The 21,802-nt window shown below is 26.3% G+C and overlaps 1 protein-coding gene across 3 annotated transcripts in view; it reads left to right on the top strand.

The window, feature by feature from the left end:
• Nucleotides 1–21,420, top strand: part of LOC107173848 (uncharacterized) — a 31,473-nt gene extending 10,053 nt beyond the window's left edge. The window contains exons 5-10 of one of the 3 annotated variants that reach the window (XM_015524555.2): nucleotides 9,893–10,160; nucleotides 11,409–11,569; nucleotides 17,865–17,951; nucleotides 18,035–18,479; nucleotides 18,606–19,870; nucleotides 21,165–21,420. In XM_015524555.2, coding sequence (XP_015380041.2) covers nucleotides 9,893–10,160; nucleotides 11,409–11,569; nucleotides 17,865–17,951; nucleotides 18,035–18,479; nucleotides 18,606–19,870; nucleotides 21,165–21,257 — 2,319 coding nt within the window. In that variant the 3' untranslated portion in view covers nucleotides 21,258–21,420. Of the gene's footprint in view, nucleotides 1–9,892; nucleotides 10,161–11,408; nucleotides 11,603–17,864; nucleotides 17,952–18,034; nucleotides 18,480–18,605; nucleotides 19,871–21,164 lie in introns of all 3 variants that reach the window. The other 2 variants (XM_015524554.2, XM_015524556.2) reach the window with 2 other exon arrangements.
• The last annotated feature ends 382 nt before the right edge of the window (nucleotides 21,421–21,802 follow it).

Raw genomic sequence — 21,802 nt, 5'->3', positions numbered from 1 at the left:
TTCTTTCCCTTACTTTATTTCTACCCGAGTTGAGTTGTATTCTAAGTAGTGTGTTCTAAGTCTAATTAACCCGTCGTACGGCGCACGGGGTAAATAATTACCCCAGACATTTTAAAAATATTTATAAAATATATAATACGGTATGTGGATATTTGATCATCTCAATAGCCTCAAATATTACATCTAAAAGTAGACTTTTATTGGTCATATGTTGTTTATGTACGTTATGTTTTATCTAGAACGTTATAAAGTCGTTATCGGCCGTATCTCGAAATTATTTGCCCCGTGCGACCTTCTAAATTGTAAATATTATTATTATGTAATTACCTATGACGACAGCTATTAATTGTTATTACCCGAGTTTTTTGATTTATTACAAATTATACGAAATATTCTTTTTTAAAAAAAAAAAAAAAATGTTTTTATAATCACTCTGTATAATTTAAACTCTCTTTTTATACCGCCAACATATTTTATATTCTACTGAGAAATGTAAAATAAAATGTTTTCATAACAACAAGTTACTATTACCGAAAATAGTTATGTACTAACCATAATATAATAATTAATAACTAGCTATCTTTGAGGGGTAAATTTTTACCCCATGCGCGTAAATGAGACATCTAAATCCGTGCGCCGTACGACGGGTTAAATATACTAATTCCAAGTTTATTATTCTCTAGTGACAGTAAAGTATCTAATTGCTCTATCTTATTTTAAACACTGAACAGGTTTAATGAACTCACTACATCAAATACTTCTGAAAATATTTGTGTTTGAACGAATTATTATCAAAAATTACTAATTGTTAAAAAACTTGTCTGTTTAATTAAATGTATAATACTGTGAAAGTTTACACCACTACTCGAGTTAAAAATTTTAAATTTTTTTTTTTTTATAAATTTATTAAGGCTTCGGCATCAAAGGTCTTTAGCCTTTTAAATGTTTTATTCATCCCCTTTCTTTATGTACTAACCTGGAATATTGTTTTAAATTGTATTTTGTTTATTTTTTTTTTATTATTATGGTTTTCGTTAATTATGTTACGGAGTCCTATGGATGTCACTCTCGGGATATATGGATTTTTCTATGTATTATGAAGGGTATAGCTTATAAATAATTAACTGGAATATCATCATTTTTGATTATTATAGAATATTAATAAACTTGAAATTATAAACAATATAATATAATATATGTATTATAATTAAGCGGTGTAGTGGACAAACATTTTGCGGGGTAACCCCGTACCACTCCACTCTATCAATCTAAACTTTAAATACTTATAACTCATAAACTACTCGTCCTAAATTCGATTTTTATGAATAAATATACTTAGAAAAATATTCTACTTTAGAAAATGAAATTAAAACTCTATGTTGTCATTCAAAAAAGTAAAAAACTTAAGAAATGATAAGGACAAAAAATTTTTTAAAATAAAGATTTTTAATAAAAACGTTGGTTTTTGAACAACTTGAAACTATGTAAAAAATATTTTCAAAATTTTTGAAATAATGAGTGTTCAATGATCAAAGATTCACCCGGTATATATTTTTTTAAATAAAGTGATAGTAAAATCTGTGATAACTGATAATGATAACGGAGTCGGCCATCTTGCAGCCATTCGGATTCCCTGTCACTAGACGCTTGTGTATCGGAATATTACCATAGATTTTAATTTCTACAATACATATAATAAAAACAAAAATAGCTACCTATATTATGAATGTAGATACACTGCCTCTGTTGGCAATAAACAACTTATTAATGTTTTGGTCGGCGAAGGGTGAATGTGTAACGGGCGACTAGAAAAATAACATTATTTTTATAAATAATACATAATGTGCCCGTAACAGATTATCACTTTCAATCCTCAATAGTCAAATTATTTCTAAATAATCATTATCAATTTTTATTTTAAAAAAATAACTTTTGAAAAATTGTACAAATATTTGGTTTCCGAACTATCGTGGCCAGTAAGTCTGGTTCGACAAATATTTTCAAGTTTGATTTTTGAACAGTAAAATATGCTTAAACTTGGTTTGAATTTTTTTCATGCAGAGTTTGAATTTTGAACCTAAGATTCGAACAGTTCGACCCATCACTAGTAAAACAGCTTCAAAATTTAATAAAAGGCTCCTTATATATTGTAACAATGTTGGTTAGAAAATATTATACTATGAACGACTAATTAAGTCTGATGTATAATGAATCTCACTTGACTAATTTAGAATTTTTTTATAGATATCTTCATTATTTTTTTTTTTTTGAAATTATAATAATGTAATTAAAATATCCTAGACTGAAACTGTCTTCTCTTAGAATCGTTTTTTGTTTACAATGAAATAGTATAATTTAATTTAAATTTAATACCATCTATTACAGTAACCCACTAACTACTGTACAGCAGGTGATATCCATTTAGGTACTAGTGTTTTTATAATTAATGTTAACATTTTGGTTTTTATTAATAGTCACAAAATATTATTGTTTTGATAAATAATAAGATAGTCTAGGTTATTAGTTGTCAAAATAGATTGTTAAATTTTATTCCTCGTTTTATTCTTAGTCTGATAATTATTCTAGATAATTAAGCCAGGTCCACACGATGGTAGTTACTCTCGTGATAGTTGTTATCGTGATAGTACTATCGAATACTATCGCCGTGTGAACATGTCAATAGTAACTATCGAACCATCGTGAGAGCAGCTCTCATGCTATCATACATGTATGATAGTTGAGAGCTACTATCACGATAGCGACTCTTGCGAGAGTAACTATCATCGTGTGGACCCGGCTTTAGGTAGGTTACCTACATTCTTTGTTTTTCTTTCTTGTCGCTTTAATTGTTCTTATCGCTAATCTATAATTGTTTCGATGAGTTATTAGTTAATATGATTTATAACAAATTTCAACAATATTTATAATTATATTTACATTATTCAAAAAAATAATGAAACTATGGCAAGAAAAAGTGGAATTTCCTATCTGTTGTGTAATTCTGATAATTCTACTTTAAATACTGAGGGAGAACAGTTGTTCAATTAAACTAAAAGTTAAGTTAATAAATAAAAAAAATGTCACATTGTTACAATGCTATATCTATATTATTATTTATTATTTTATTAGTACATACTTAATTAATATAACATATTAGTTGTTATTTATAAAAATAATTACGAAAATATCCCTTTTTTTTCCCAACAATATTTTCTAATATTCTACGAATTTTAAATCAACAAACTGTTATTTACTAAAATATATTGTAGATAAAGCGAAAATTCAAAATTAACTTAATTGGTAATATTAAAAAAGTAGAAGTTGATTTTAAGTTAACATAGATATAAATGAGTTAAGTTAATTAAAACAGCGAACTAGTAAGTTAAGTTAAAATTAACTTAACTTTTAACTTATTAACTCGTTAATGCCCAGCCTTGCCCTGTTCCACAGTGAAATTACTTTTATGGATAAAAAATATAGCCTATAAGAATTTTGGAAACAACAAATACACATTCTCAGATTTGTATAATTTGAGAATTTCAACAACATAAGTCCCATCATAACATGTGTTTTTAAAAACGGAACATATCACCAATAATCGCAGAAATTGGCAATCCCCAACAAGTTAAAATAATTAAATTTTCTTATACCTACTCATAGTAGTTTAAAATTGTTTTGAAATTCAGTTTTATTCAAAAATTAATATCAATTCTACATAGGTACTATACTTACCTGTAATTAGGTACTATAGTTAATATTGTAATATAAGTTAGTATATTTTATTAGTTTTCCATTAATTATTATTAGGATCTGACAAATATTGTTATTAGTGAACTGTGTTATTTTAGATTCTGAGCAGAGCGATGAATTTATTGATTTTACAATGATGTATATTGTGTCTGTATTATTTTTGTGTGTGTGTGTACACGATAAGTTGTCGAAATAATGCTTCCATTTTCCGATGAAAAAGTGAAAATAGTTGATGCATTGGGTTTTGAAATTCCCAATAGTTTTCAAAAGCATTGTAAAAAACAAAAAGAAAATAAAGAAAAAACATGAATTTTTATGCAAAATCAATTTTTTCGAAAATTGATTTTTGATTTGATGTAACTCTAAAATAAATTACCATATATGCAATTTTCACTGAATGTTTATCCTGGTATTTTCAAAATATTTGAAAAATATTTAAGTTATTTATAGTTAAAATTTTCCGTTTTTTTAGTTTTTTATTAAATAAATGTCAATAAAATTTTATTCATTGGGTCAAAAAACTTGAAAATTTAATAAAAGGCTCCCGATAAGTTTTAATAATAGCAGTTGAAAAATATTAATAATATATAGGCACGTTTTTTTATGACCGTTAAAAGTTCAAATTTTAACAAAATTAATTTAATTGTTAAAAATGTATAAAACGTTTAACTTTTATAGCTAAAGATTGAAAATTTAAAACAACGTTCCACGTAAGTAGTTAATTCAGGGGTTAATTCTGTGGCAAAAAAAAAAATTAAAAAATATACATACACAGTTTTTTTACATAATATTTTTATTTGAATTTGGATGAAATTACCTATTAAATAATTAAGAATATCAATTTTAGTTAGGTATATTGTTGTAATTTAAAAATATTATTAGTGAGTACTTAAAATTTCTAGACTACTTATACTTAATATTCTAATTGTAATAGTTAATGTCGTTAAAATGACTGATTTTATACTTTATAAAAAATTGTTATACCTACTATGAATGACTGAGCCATAATGAATTTGATTTGATTAATTTGGAATTTATTCTAGACAAATCTAAATTTTTTTTTTAAATGTTAACAATATAATTAATATAGTATAACATATTATAGGTAAACTGACAAACCTTCTCCACTCAAAATTGTTTTTCGTATACAATGATATTATATGCCTATCATTGAATTCAAATGTAATATCAACCATTACAATTACCTTACTGTACAGCAGTGTGACATCCACTTACTTACTTGTTTTTTTAAATTTTGATGATATTAAATCATTTGTAAGAATAAGTCTGAAGTCATTATTTCAAATGGCTTTATAATATGAATATAATTTAATATTATATTTCACTCGTGTGCATTTAGACAATTTTGAGCTTGAGGGAGAGATGATGTTGTGGCAGATAAAAGATTTATGTTTATAAGGATTTCCATCATTATTAAACCAGAATCCCATATTATAGGCACATATAGTTTTGACAGCGATAAGTTTATTTGCAATTGAAAATCATTGAGTTTTTCAGTGGTGTTGCTAAAATGCTTAAAACTATTGTTATCAGATTTTCTTTTATTGCCTAATTAATGCTAAAATTCATCTACATATATCTTTATTATTAACAACCAGATAAAGTTTGGTTGGGCGTATTTGTTTTAAATAATTTATTATACATTTAAAATTAGTATTTATTTTATTATAGCTTAATATTAAAAATATATATAGGGTTGGTTTTTATAAAAAATCAAAGTATGGTGGACGTGGAAAGATTGTATCTATATAATCTAAGTGAAATGCAGGTTCTTATAATAATAAACTAAGTTTTTTGAAATAACTTAAAGAGGGAAGGGTAAACAAATAGTTAACTCCATGTACCAAATTAAATATTTCTGAAAACCCTTCTGTAATATTTCTAATTTTTAAGAGGTCACAATACCTGCATGTGTTGTTCTGTCTTACAAGTGCGTAAGGTAGCAAATTTTACGCTTAACACGAGGACTCTTGGGTTTTGTTGCCTTGCGGCTATAACCGCAGACATCACATTAGCGCTAGTCGAGAGCCGCAGAGATTTACAGTCGGGGTACTTCGGTCTCACCAGCTGCTTAATAGTTTCAATTTAGCTATATTAGTTTAAAATTTGAAGAGAATTGACCTCTTATAAAAATTAAAGGTAACATTATTATCTAAGTTATCTAATAGGCTTTTTTTTGTATTTTGATTTTAAAGCGAGTTATGTGTATTTTAAAATAATCATAACTCGCTTCGTAGGCATAGATATTCCCTAACAGTAGTTCATCTTACAATTGTTTAACATAACAAAAATTGTTTTGTTCGGGAAAGAACCGGCAAGGCAACAGACATAACTAAGAAACAAAATTACTATTACCACCTTAAGAGGAGAATTTAGGTTGTGAAATATTGTTTTTATTTTTTTTATATCGGGACAACAAAGTTGTTTCAAGTTAGAAAAACACAAATAATTATGAATTTTGAAACAATTAGAATTTTTTTGTCTAAGTGATCAAACAAATAAAAACAATATTCTACGAAGATAATGTTATCTACTATATTATTTATATACCAATTTGGAGTCTTACCTACCTAACCTGTGTGGTTCCATCCAATGAAAAACAGTTTTAAAATGTTAATAATAAATCGTTTTAGTGTTCTGTATAACTAGATTGATATTTTTTTTGTCCTCATTTAAAATATCTAATTTAATACTTGATATTATACCATAATGATCAGTTATACTGCAGTGCAATACACAATAATCTGTAAATTGACTTTTTATATTTTTAATAAACATATTATGCTCAATTCAGAATTTTGAATTCTTGTTACTTGGAGTCAAGTAGGTATATGAGTTACACGCAGAGTTAAAACATAAAATGTTTAAATAGTCATTTGTTTCAGTATCTTTATTTAGTTACCTAACAATGTTATGTTAACAATTATTTTGGTTTAATCTGAATTATAATATAAAAAATTATAATTTAGAGATTATAAAAAAAGTTTAGAATCAACATAAGATGATTTATAAATAGCAGTTAAAAAAAATATTATGTGACTTCGAAAAAGAAACAAAAATTAGGTTACAACCAAATATAACATTTTTCATTAAGCTAAGTCTTTATTAGCAAAAATTGATAGACCATCTAATTTATTTTGAATGCATAGGAAATTAAAGAATATCATTTTAGAGGATGTTGATTGTCGGCCCACTATTTATTTTCTCTCTCTGGTCCACTTGCAAAGCAACACATTTACGCATAGTCATTTTTTTTATGCAGGTATTTCAGTATTTAAATCATCTATTATGAAAAAGATCAAAAATAATGTATTTAAGGATATGACCTGATAGATATAATACAACTACCTAGATACGTCATCTTCTTATCTCTCTAACATAACAATCATATTTTTATTCAAATAGTATTACTGATTTAACCATGATTCATAACTTACAACTTTTATCAAATACATAATAATATTATATTATTAAAGATATCGTGCCTAACATAATTTATAGCTAAGAACGAATTATTAATGAAGTAAATAAACTAATTTAATAATTATAAACAATAAAATATAACATTATAGCCCTGTTAGAAAAAAATATACTTGTATTTCTTATGTCAAGTCTGTATGCATTAAACTCTGTAATCGAAATAAAAATTGACTTACGAATGACCCAGAAAAAAAATCTCCCAGACTACAATATTTCTCAACCATATGAAAGTGGTTTTAATATTTAATTACTAATATGTATAGTATATTTAGGTAATATAGGTATATTATACTTCTTCAAAAATTAATATATTTTATAACATTATAAATAATTTTAAATAAATTTATAATATATATTTAAATAAATATTTTGAATGATTGAGGCAATATGGTATAAAATATAGATTGGGTAATAATAATAATACATCTATACTCAGTAAATTTTTAATTGCTAAAAAAATAGTATAAAAAATATTTTGGTAATAACTAAACAATCACAGTTAGTTATTGAATTGAAGTTGTTTATTTATATTTATACATACATTTATTAAACATATTATTTTTATTTTATAGTACTATATTTACTAATTTTTTGAATTATAAGTATAATTTATAATATACCTATTAGTAAACAATATTTATATAAATCATTTTCATGTGACTCATATTGTAATCTGGGCATTTCTTTCCTAGGATTAGGGATTTATATTCCGGGATTTATCAAACTCATCCTTGTATAGCTCGGATTCCTAGATAGATCTACTACTATATATCTAGAGGACGAGAGCATATAATATAATTATGTGCAACTCCTACAACTTCTGAAGCCTATTAATAAGGTCAACTCACTTCCTGCATGAAACGACTTCATAATTTTAGTAGTCCTCATAATATGGTATCATACACAAGTATTAGATCCCCGACTAGATCTGTGAAGACTGTTTCAATTTCAAGGCATTTATGAAGTCCAACATATAGGCTCAACTTTTATTTTGTAATATGAACCCTTCTCTCTGAATCTAGCTTGTTCTAATAAGTATGCTTTCTATTAACTGTTGGATTCTTTTGACAAGTTTAGAGCTACCTATTTCATTTTTTCCTGTTTTTTGAATGCAACCATCTTATTTTCTTTAAAGTATATTTTTTGGTTACCAAATTGTATGATATTATTCTTCAATTCTAGCAGGTATGTTTTATCTGGCTGTACTAAGTTCAGCAGGAATTCTAGTAGGCATCCAGTCCAAGTGACTCGTTTTCAAGCTCTTCAACTCTTTTTGGAAAACTTTTGGAATATGTTTTTTAGCCACAGTTAGGGAATATCCACAAGGATATCTACTGTATATAAATACTATATAATGGCTCAGCAGGACCTATTTTTAAGAATGTATCTATGTCCTTTGTGAATGAAAGTTAGTCTTTCCTGAAGTATGATTGAATATAATTGTAGACCCATATTTTATATGACTGTGTTTAAAATCTTTAATAGAGATTAAGATGGGGTAAAACCATTACAATTTGTCATTGGAAGTTTTGAGTATTACTACACTAACATGAAGTGACCAATTTTAACATACATTTTTAATCATTATACAAGTTTATAATTTTAATGGGTAACATAGTTCTTAGATCAGCGAGTTAACTAAAAATTAATATTTTTTTTTTACAAAAGAAATAAAAACAAAGTTATCTACCATAAAGAAAATAAAGACAGTGAAAACAATAAGTTTCGTCAAGATCATGGGTACTTACGGTAAAGACCAAACAGTATAGTTTAATATTAAATTAATGGTAGAGAACTACCATAAAGCTATAGCCATGGAATAAAAATTGAGTAAAAATAATTTACTAAATAGAATATGGCACCATTGTCATCACTATAAATTTACCGCCCCTGAAGCATAGCTCCTTTAACACCGAGTTAACTCTTTGAGAGGCAATGGTTAGTATGCTAACCACTTTTATCACCTTCAATTTAAAATTTAGAGTGAATTGACCAATTATAAAAATTAAAGGCAAGATTATTACCGAGGGCATCACATGGAATTTTTAATTATATTTTAATTTTAAACAGAGTTATGAGTATTTTTAGATATAAAAATAATTTACAAATTTAAAATACTCATAACTCGCTTTAAAATTAAAATATAATAAAAAGCCCATGAGGTACCCTCGGTAATAATCTTGCCTTTAATTTTTATTATAGGTCAATTCACTCTAAATTTTAAATTAACGGAGATAAACTTGATCTGCTGAACGTAAAATTGGCTATGCTACGCACTTGTACGACGTAGACAACACATGCGGGTGTGGCGTCCTCTTAAATACCAGAATAAAAGCATTTAAAAAAGAAAAAATTAACTTATGTTATGAACAGTATTTTGTAGAGTATTATGATTTTGTTATTTAGAAATTGGCCTCTAGTCATAAATTATATTTCTATATTCAAAGGTATCCCAAATATATAGATTATAGAAAAAATTCAAACAAGATTATTGAATGTTATACTCAATGTTTTAATAATAAAATATGTATTTACTTCATATTATATTTTAATTTGTACTTAACCACTATTGTCAATAAACCTTAACTGTTTCTAACATTTGTATATATTTTTAAATGAATTATATATTTAAATTTTAAAGGACTACACTTTGGGAAATGGAGTACGCTGTTCTGTTAAAAGTTGCCTCAACAGATATTCAAAAGATATTAGTTTCTTTGGCTACCCTAGTGATTTCACATTGAGAAAAAAGTGGATAGAAAAGTGTGGTCTAGAGTTAGATCCCACTAAAAAAGTAAAAAGTAGCTTGAGAGTATGCCGTGTACATTTTGACAATGATTGTTTTGTGAATTCTGAAAGAAAAAACCGATTAAGACCTGATGCTGTTCCATCTCTATTTTTAGATAATGGTAAGAAACAAATAAATAATTTGTTATTTTATTTTGTCTTAACTTTTGAATTATTAATTACTTATTTTCATTATAATTTAGCTGGTTACAAATTCTCTCAGTTTTACAAGTCTTTTGTATCTACCCTAAAAAAAAAAACGTAGTCCCTACTTTTTGGTATTTTTATTGATAAGTGATTTATCTTGAAAATAAAATAAAATATCTCATTATTAATTGGTTGACAGTTGTTAATTATATCAACTAATACTCCATGTTGCTTAGCCCCTTTTGAATTTTGCTTTTTACCAGACAACTAGAAAATTTAATACCCTATGTTAGTAATTTTTTTATTTCATATTTAAATGTTTAAATGTTTGGACCATGTTTTTTTATGTCAGTGTACAGATTGATATTTAAGCATGCTCACCCTATTTGTATGATTAAATTATGCATATTATATACAAATTCTGATTTATAGAATTTTTAAGTGCATTTGAAGACTATTTGTGATTTCTTCATTTCTTAGGATTTATTGTCCCACTTAAGATGATCCTGTGACAATACAAACTTATGTTTTTAAGTAGGTAGGTACTACCCCTGTTTTTCATCATTTTTTGACACAATTTTTTTTTTTAATTATGATGTAAGACTAAATCAAGATCAAATAGAGTTATATAACTGTGTATTAAGGATGATATTATGTCTATGATAATAGATTAAGTAGATGTGAGGACCTGAACATTTTAAAAACTTAGTAACTACTATTTAACTATTGATTTATAAATACAAATAATTTGTGAAAATGATCCGAGTATAATATATGCTGCATCTAATTACATTTAGTTTATATTTTTATAAATCTATTTTTAAGGATTATTCTCCTCAGTTTATACATTTTAATAACTCATAAACTATTTATAACAATTTTGATTTAGATACATCAAAATTAAAAAAAAAAAAATTTCTTAACAGTTTGAAGTAAAAAAAAAGTTCTCATTTGAACAAAAGAATTTTAAATCTTCACAGAACATGCCTTAAGTAGTACAAAAGTTATCAGAAATTTGAAAATATGGTCTTACGTAATATATTTAAGAAATTTAAATTCAGAATTTGTATAAATGTAGTTAAAGAAAAAATGGGGGGGAGGGGTTGCATGGTTAAAAAATCATTGTGCAGTGTAATAATAATATATATTTAGGATTACCTAAAAATATATGATGAAAATAAATATTAGTTTAATTTCTAAAATATGATGTATATTTTCAACAGATATAATAGAAGCAAGAAATAAACCATCACCTGTTAATAGTGGGCTTATTCGTGTAGATAAACGATCATCTGTCAATAATGGATTTGTTCGTGCAAATAAACCATCTTGCTCGTCATCAAATTATGTTGCAAATGTGGATTCTAAACAAACTTCCTTATTGGTATACATAGACTCAACTACACGTTATGCTAAGGTTTAAATTTAAATTATTAATATCTAGGATTATATTTAATTATAAGAACAATACAGTTTTATTTTATCAAGGCCATTGGAGGCTTTTAGCTGCAAAATAATCTTCCTTCCATTTCTCACATTAAAGTAGTCATCCCTAGATGTCTTGTCTTATTAACTTTGCAACAAAAAATATTTTATCTAATTAAAAACATTTTACTTTATTTTAAATTAAAAAAAAAAAACTATAAAGGAACTATACAGTTAATAATTAGGGCTTGGATTTTAAAGCATAATAAGCAGCCAAAAAAAAACATAAAATTAAATTTTAAAAAGTAAAAATAATGCATGACCAGAAATTAACATGAATTAGTTTTAAAATTGAATGAAAAAAATTTTAAAAAATAATTCACTACCATGTATTTGGCGAGATTTTTAGCACTGAAACTGACTATTGTCTGGCAGATTGTTTTTATACATAGAAAACCATGCGCTGTTACCATTTAGTCTGTACTGTGTTCCGGATTTTCTGATTAATGAAATGAAATTTTAGATTCTGAGCGGAGCGATGAATGTATTGATTTTACCATGATGTGTGTTTTTTTTTTTTTTGTGTCTGTCATCACGTTTTGGGGCAGTAAAAATGCTTCGATTTTTGACTTCAGTACCTCGTTCGATCAGAAAGTGAATCTAGTTGGTACTTTGGGGGGTCAAAAGTAAAAAATTCTTAATACTTTTCTAAATAATTGAGAAAAACAAACTAAAAATTAAGGGAAAAAACGGGAAATTTTACGCACACTCATTTTTCGACAAAATCGATTTTGGTTTTTGATGTAACTTTAAAACAAATGACCATAGATACATGCAATTTTAACCTAATGTTTATATAAGTATATTCTATCCACCATGCAATTTTCAAAATATTTCGACTTAAGTTGAACTATTCATAGGCATTTCAAATTTTCGATCATTATTAGTTTTTTTAAAATTAATATCGATAAAAATTTATTTGTTAGGCAGAAAAGCTTGAAAATTTAATAAAAGGCTCTTAACATATTGTTACAATAGCAGTTGAAAAATAAAAGAAATTCATAGTCACAATTTTTTTTTATAAGCATTCAAAGTTTGAATTTTGACAAAATACGTAAAAATCACGAAAATTCACAAATTATTTTAAGCTAGAAATTCATAAAAAAATTTCTTTTTAAATCTAAGATTTAAAAATTTAATACAAGATTCCTTACAAGTTTTTCAATCTTTATCACAAATATAAATTCCACCTGAAATTCAAATTAAATTTTTATGAGCATTTGAAATTTAAATTTTTACAACATTGGATTTTCACTTTTAGCGATTTCCTTATTTTGGTGTAACTCTAAAACAAATTACCGCAGATACTTGAAATTTTGACTGAATGTTTATATAGGCGTTTTATATATTTGATAAAATTTTCCAAAGATTTAGATTTGTTTTTAGCTGTTTACTGACATTTTAATTTTTCAACTTTTTTAGTTTTTTTTTCTATAAATATCGATAAAAATTTATTTGTTCGGTAGAAAAGCTTGAAAATTTAATACAAGGCTTCTAACACATTGTAACAATAGAAGTTAAAAAATATTAAAAATTCGTAGGCACGATTTTTTTTTATAAGCATTTAAAGTTCAAATTTTGACTAAATACGTAAAAATTACGGCAATGTTCAAATTATCTTAGATAGAAATTCATAAAAGTTTTTCTTTTTAATTCTAAGATTTGAAAATTTAATACAAGGCTCCTAACATATTTTTACAATAGAAGTTGAAAAATAAAAGAAATACATAGTCACAATTTTTTTTTATAAGCATTCAAAGTTTGAATTTTTACAACATATTATGTAAAAATCACGAAAATTCGTAAATTATTTTATGCTAGAAATTCATAAAAAATTTTCCTTTTATATCTAAGATTTGAAAATTTAATACAAGGCTCATAATATATTTTTAGAATAAAAATTGAAAAATAAAAGAAATGCGTAGTCACAATTTTTTTTTACAAGCATTCAAAGTTTGAATTTTGACAACATATGTAAAAATCACGAAAATTCGCAAATTATTTCAAACTAGAAATTCATAAAAATTTTTCTTTTTAAATCTAAGATTTGAAAATTTTTAATAATCTATAATATATCCTAGACAGATAAACCGTCTTCGCTCAGAATCGTTTTTTGTATACAATGATATAATATCATTGGATTCAAATTTAATTCCATCCATTACAGTAACCCACTTGTAACCTACTGTACAGCAGAGCGACATACACAACTTACCCGCTTTTTTTTTTTATTACTATTGCCTAATAAATATAATATACAAATTTCACTGCTAGAATAACTAAAAAAAGCATTTACACAAAAATAAGTAAAAATAGATTGATTTATTTGGAATGAGAATGATGTGAAACAAATTTATGTATAGAAATTAGAATTCTATCTCATATATAAAAATAAAGCATTTGCTTTAAAATTCCAGCCTTATAACGTATGCATTAGATATTGTTAGTTTATAGATTCTGAGCTTCTGAAATTCGGATGAATATATTAGTATTACAATATTTAATATGGTTTTTATACTTGTTTTTTTGTAAAATTATATTTAAGTTTAATGTATTACAAAAACCCACTTATGTTGTTCTTAGAGCAATTTTTAATTATTTAAAATACTTAAATTTTTAGGATGTATTTATATTTAATAGTGATGCACAACAATATTGTATTTTGATATTTATATGACTAAATTATCGAATATTATATCGACGATTAATATCAATTTGTTGAAATTTGTATTTTGTATTTATATACATTTTGACAGTGAATCAATGTCAAATAACTATTAAATACTAACAATTAGCAATATGATAAGACCCCTACGGTAAATGTATATATATGTAACAGTTGTATTTATACGTTTAGTCTTATTTTTTCCGTCGTCTACATTGAGTCAGAATATCATCATTCATTGATACAGTAGAAGCCGCTTATTAGGAACACTTTGGGACCAAGGTGAAATATGTCTGTTAACCGATTGTTTTTAATAAGCGATTAATGTATACATACATTTGTATGGTATTAAGAGTGTCCCGTGAGGATATACCATTTAGCCGTAGAAAGGGACTTGTTGCCTGTACAAAAACTAATTTTTTACCGTTTTATCTTTAAACTAAAAAAAGCTATTAAAAACCATGAGATTAATGAAAATAAAATATTGTAAGGTCAAAATTTTCAGAAAAATAATTTCTTTAACTTTTACCAAAAAATTTTATGAAATTAAAAATAAAATTCATGTATCCCTTGTATATGTAAGTCTAATAAAAAAAAAGACATATTTATAATGTATTTATTATCTCAAGAGATATTGTTATGGGTAAATCCTCGCGGGACATCCTGCAATATAAGGCCAGTCTGTTCCAGGACAATTTTTTTCAATTTTTTATTTCTTTTTCTTTTTTTAATATTCTCTTTCTCATGTAAACCTTGTAAGTCTTGCTAATATAAAAAAGGCTCAGCCTGTATATTATACAATAAAATAATGCAATTTGATCAATTATCCGTGTTCCTAATAAGCCTTCTACTGTATTAAAAATGAATTAACAATTATGTGTTGTTTTAAAATAGTACCATTTCATAAAGGTTGTAGTGATGTATGGAAATATTTTGGCTTTCAGATAGATAGTTATAGTAACCTATGGTAAACCAATGATAGATGAAAGTAAATAATGTTCCTGTAATTTTAATTCAATATTTAATTTTTGTTTATAATAATATACCTAAAAGAACACTTTTTAATGTAATAAAATCAATTCAAAAAAAAACTGTCAATACAATTTATATTATATTATATTCAGTATTCTTTTTACTTTTACTTCTTAATTTTACTAAACTATATTGATACGTAGTTACGTAGTTTTTCGATATCTATATAAATGAACAGATTTCAATAATTGAAAATATATATCGTTATGCATCACTATATTTTACTAATAACATTTTAATGGGTCTGGAGAGTCCTATTGTCAAAATTTTTTTTTATTGTGTTGATATACATGCCCCTAAAATATGATAACATTTTCAGCTATAATCACTGTTTACTTTGTCTGTGGTAATCGCTAAGGTTTGACGTGTTTTTATGAGCTCGGTGATTTTTGCTTGTTTAAACAATGGAAGAATTGAAGAGTCAAAGAATTTGTATTAAATTTTGCGTAAAAAATGAAATAAAGTGTAACAAAGTGTGTGAACTGTTACAAAAAGCCTATGGTGAGTCTGTTATGAAAAAAACAAGTGTTTATGAGTGGTATAAGCGTTTCCAAGATGGCCGCAAAGACGTTGAAGATGACAAACGCTCCGGTCGACCCAGCACGTCAATAATCGATGCAAATGTGAAAAAAGTGGAAAAAATGGTTGTGAATGATCGCCGAATCACAATTAGAGAAGTTGCTGATGAAGTTGGCATATCGATTGGTTCATGTCATAACATTTTTTCAAATGTTTTGGGCATGAAACGAGTGGCAGCAAAATTCATTCCAAAACTGCTGAATTTTGACCAAAAAAACAATCGCATGAAAATCGCTCAGGAGCTGCTAAATGACGTCAACGACGATCCAAGTTTACTTGAAAGGGTCATAACTGGTGATGAAACATGGGTGTACGGTTATGATGTCGAAACCAAAGCACAATCATCCACCTGGAAGCATTCAACGTCACTAAGAGCAAAAAAAGCACGTCAAGTTCGATCAAATGTCAAGGTTTTGCTTACTGTTTTCTTCGATTTTAATGGCATAGTGCATCAAGAGTTCTTATCACAAGGTCGTACGGTTAATAAGGAGTATTACCTTGAAGTTATGCGACGTTTGCGTGAAGCAATCCGAAAAAACGCCCCGATTTATGGAAAAACAATTCATGGCTTTTGCATCACGATAACGCGCCTGCTCATTCGTCGTTGCTTGTTCGTAATTTTTTGGCCAAAAACAATACCGTAGTCATGCCCCAACCTTCATATTCACCAGATATGGCTCCGTGTGACTTTTTCCTGTTCCCAAAGTTGAAGAGACCCATGAAAGGACGGCGTTTTTCCTCGATTGAAGAAATAAAAGCTGAATCGCTTAGAGTGCTCAAGGACATGCCAAAAAGTGAATATCAAGAGTGCTTCGAAGATTGGAAAAAACGCTGGCATAAGTGTATTATATCGGGGGGGACTATTTTGAAGGGGACCACATTGATGTAGACGAATAAATAAATATTTTTTTGAAAAACGAAAATTCCGGGTACTTTTTGAACACACCTCGTATACAAAAACACTTTTTTCAAAATCGTCCTATGGTAAATTACGTCGTTTTCGCTTACAATGGCAGTATGTAATATATAGGTAGTTAATATTTAGTATTCATTTAAAAATTTAATGAATTTTAATATTCAAGTATTTAATTTAGTATATTTGTAGATGATTTTAAACAATTACATACAAACAATTAGTAATAATGAGTTTATAGGTCAATGTTTAAGAGACAAATGTACAATATTGCTAAAACTGTTACTTACAGGAAAGAACTATTCAGGGTGTAGTGACTCCAAATCGATATGTAATATAATTGAAAATAATATTTATGAAATTTGTTTTATTTTTTATTTGGTATCACTTGTACCACTTATTGCTTCAAAATCCATTATTTTGAGTTTTTCAAGCATGTGTTATTTTTTATAGTTTCAATATATAAAAAAAAAAGTAAAAATATATTTCTCTGACACATTTCTCCTTTTTATGTTGTGAAAATATTGTTTCTTACTTATGACTGTAGCCTTCACAGTTCTTTGCTGTGCATTACAGTTAGTGCTATTTTACATTTTTAAGAGGGAGAGAATACATATTGATGTAATGGCCTCTTAAGAAAAGAAAATTTAAATTCAATTATTATTATAATTATTTTATTACTATTGTAGTGATCAATATTTGTATAGTAAACTCTGTAGTCAAGGAATAGTATTCAAATTCAAATACAATATAATAACATAGTGAATAATAAATAATTACCTTTTTTATATGAATATCAATTATATATGAAATACCTATGGATAATAATGGATATTATGATATTATTTAATTATAAATTTATTAGAATATTTTGTATTAATAGCCTTACTTGCCAATGGCCATTGCAAACCTGGTTTAAGTTATTTTAGATTAATGATTTGTTATTTAAATTTAACATTATATTTATATATACATAAATGTAATTATTTTATATTAATATTTTAGGATTTTCAAGCTTACTGTTCTATACCAGGATGCATAACTAATACTATTGAAGAAGTTGAAGATATTTCTCTTTTCGCACCAACAATAGTAATTTTTATAATCATTTATAAATATTATTTTAAAATCATTTTTATTGACTGCTCATTATTGTTTTTATGCTTATTTTATAGGAATGTATAAATGAATGGAGTTCAATTTTAGGCTTACAGTTGACTATACATAGTATTGTCTGTGAAAGGCATTTCAGAAAACAAGACATACTTTATCCCAATTTATTGGTGGACGGTGTTAATCAAAAAGTAAAATCATTAGCTCCTTTTTCTTTGCCGGTACCAACTATTGCAATGAAATCAAAATCTGATGTGCTATCAGTATCTGATGTTGTGCAATCAGCATCTGATGTTGTGCAATCAGCATCTGATGGGCAATCATCATCTGATGTTATGCAATCAGCATTTGATGGGCAATCAGCATCTGATGTTGTGCAATCAGTATCTAATATTATGCCATTAGAAACGAATGTTGTGCCGGTATTGACATCATATGAAAGTAATTCCAAAAGACAAAAAACCAATGAACAGTTGTCAACAAAAAAAATCAAAATCGATGTATTAGGTATGTAAAATATTCTTAAAAAAATTGTATGTAGTTTAGTTATCCAAAAATTATCTTCATCGTTTAAAAAATAAGAATTATAATATTTTTTTATACATTTATTTATAATACTTCAATGTTTAACAGATGAATCAAAAGTCACTATCAATGAAAATGAAAATAAAGAGTATTATGCAGTTACAAACAACACATGTCAATTTAATTCAACTTGCAATATAGATGCAACATTAAAATCAAATCCTGTAATACCTGTTGATTTGTCAATAGTTAAGATAGAACCATATGATAACGACGATGATGATTCACAAACAGATTTGGAAACTGAAACAGAAACAGAACAGATACTTCCAACGATAAAACCAGAACCAGTTGAAGATTGTGATCCACTTCCATTATCTTCAATTGATGATTCTTTATCGATTTCGATTAAAAAACTTCAGGACATTTCTTCTAAAAGTTCATTGTCCATTACTTTGGAACCTATTGACAATCCTAAAATAACAAAACCATCAGTCAATTTACCTTCTAAAACGTCTGCCAAAAGTTCCATGTCTATTACATTGCAACCAAAATTACACAGTAACCTCTCTTCAACTGCAAATAACAGTTCTTCATCTGTTAGTTTAATACATAGTCTTCCATCCACTTCAAGTGGCTCTATGTATAATACATCGCAACAAATTCTGTTACAAAATGAACAAAAGACAACTTCAGCCATAAGAATGCCACATAAATTGTCTTCTAATACTATAATTTATCCTAAATCCATTGACGAGCAAGTTATATTTTTAAAACCTATTTCTCCCTCAAATCAATCTGATTTTTCTGAATCGCCTAAAATCAAGAGTCCAGTAATTTCAAATTGTATTTCATTAGCCGGAAAGTCACATACCTATAATACCAATTCAGATTATAGTACAAACACCTCAGATTGTATAATAATTGATGATGATACTGAAGGTTTTGTGGAGGAAGATAACGGATTTATCTATGAAATTTCTAAAAGTGTTTTACTCCCTAGTGTATTTTGGAAAATAGTACATAATAGTGCACAAAATTCAACAGCTTTTTATCAACGATGCAGTTTTTCTGAGACTGTGAAAAATATTATCTTTAATAATAGCCTCTGGCCTACAATACAAATATTTGGAAAAAAATATGAATACAATAAGCCTATCAAAACAAAGAACGAATTACAAAATCTTATAGAAAAAATTGATTGTGTTGAAAAATGTTATGGTGTCGAAGGACTTGTTCATGACAATTGTATAGGTTATTATGAAAATCAGTTAGAAGATGTTCGTTCATGTTCTCCTTGTTTAAAGAAATATCAAGAATTGCACAACATTGCTGAATCTAGAATTAAAACCATTGAAAGTCTTAAACATAATGTGAGTTGACTATGTGTTTCTTAATCCTAACGTAAGATACTCATTATTTCAAAAACAATGGTTTTTAAAATAATGTATTATTTACCATTTCCTTAATTGTGAACTGTTTAATGATAAAATACATTTTTAGTTCCATTATCTAATATACAATGTTTTTCGAGTACTTGGATTTTAATATAACGAGCAGTTTATGAGTCTTATAAATAGAGCTAAGATTTATATTATATGCAATAACAAATTGTAAAATATGCATTTTATTTACAAAAATATACTTAAACAAATTTTTATTATTATTTATTATAATTCATAATTTATTATTATTACTTATTACTGAAGTTCATATTATTACATTAAATATTAGTTTAATTAGATGTAACTCGGCACTTCACTTTGGACTTTCGACAAATTGGACACTGTTATTAAAACCATTCAAATTATTAATTATAAACGTCCGCACATTTACGCAACACATGACATACTAATACAATTATTCTGTGCTGTCTCACTGTATAACAATTTGTAAGTAATTCTATCAGTCGTCCGACCAACAATAAGGTTACAAACGGATATTATCCGACCTAAGATAAGATAGGTAGTATTTATGCTATATAATTACGACAATTCAATGGATAAACCAAATACTATCTGTTTCGTAAAGTACCATTTAAAATTAACAATAACTTATAAAAATTTAAGTTAAAAAAAATCAAATTCTCAAAAATCTATGAATATGCAATTATATGCATTGTTCAAAATATGCAAAAAACAATTAGTTCTATTTAAACGAGAATAAACAAAATTGTGGACAAATCTGACATCCAATCAATTTGGACTTAAAGAAAAAAACATGCAAATGCATATAAATCCTAAACCTACTTTATAAGTTATTAGCATTTAAAACTTAAATTAATGTAATTGGAGTGATACAGATATACCATGTAAAATGTTAGTCTACTAATCTCCTAATCTAAACTTTATAACTAAATACTAATGGTTTATAAATTATAATGAACAAACTACTAATTTTAAATTTAATTTTTATAGATCGTAATACTGAATTTGAATGAGGAATTAAAAATCTGTGTTATAATTCATAGGAGCAAAAATAAAATAGTTATTGATTAAAATGTCTTATGCTAACACTATAAAATATTGTTTTGTAGCTAATAAAATTATTTAAATGAAATATTTTTTAAAACATTAGTTTCTTGAAATAATGAGTGTCTTAAATTAAATGGGTAACCCCTTATATTTATTAAAATAGTTATGATTTTAATTATATTTCATTTTAAAGATATCTGAAAAGGCGGCAAGACTGTTAGAACTTAAAGAAACTATGGGAAAAAATAGAAGAAATCGTAGATCTAGAGAAGAAATACCCTCATAAATGTCATGACACCACATTGTTAATTGTATATATTCATTGTATTTGCTTATTTTTAAGAATATTTATTAGACATTTGTATTTAATTAAAAACTATAATTTATAGTAAACTATTCATACTGTTCTCACTTTTTAAATAAATGTATGATTCCTGTTGTAATATTTATATATGGTGGTTTTATGTAATTTAAAACAGAATCAAAATTGTAATCTCTTACTTTCTTTTAATTTGTTTATTCAAGTTCAAACACATTAGGGAGATAAAAAGTACAGTTATAGTTAATATAGTTTTACAATATATTATAAACCGTGGATCTAAATATTGAATATTATTCATACGAAGAAGAGAGAAGCATCATAATGTATACTATACAATACATTTTGCATGTAGGTTTAACTATTTTAACAGAGGAGGAAAAAGTCAAAAAATTTATTTGATACAATAAATATGTATAGGCTTAACCTATATCCATATTCATTATCAAATCAAATAAAAAACGATGCATAGTATATGATCTAAGCATAGAACAACCATTATAAAAGAAAGG

Source organism: Diuraphis noxia, unplaced genomic scaffold, assembly GCF_037042655.1.
Source record: "Diuraphis noxia isolate RWA-SAM2 unplaced genomic scaffold, SU_Dnox_SAM2 contig0003, whole genome shotgun sequence".
In the NCBI taxonomy this organism is placed as follows: Eukaryota; Metazoa; Arthropoda; class Insecta; order Hemiptera; family Aphididae; genus Diuraphis; species Diuraphis noxia.
The sequence above is the reverse complement of the archived record's forward strand: the minus strand, read 5'-3'. Positions and strand labels throughout refer to the sequence as shown.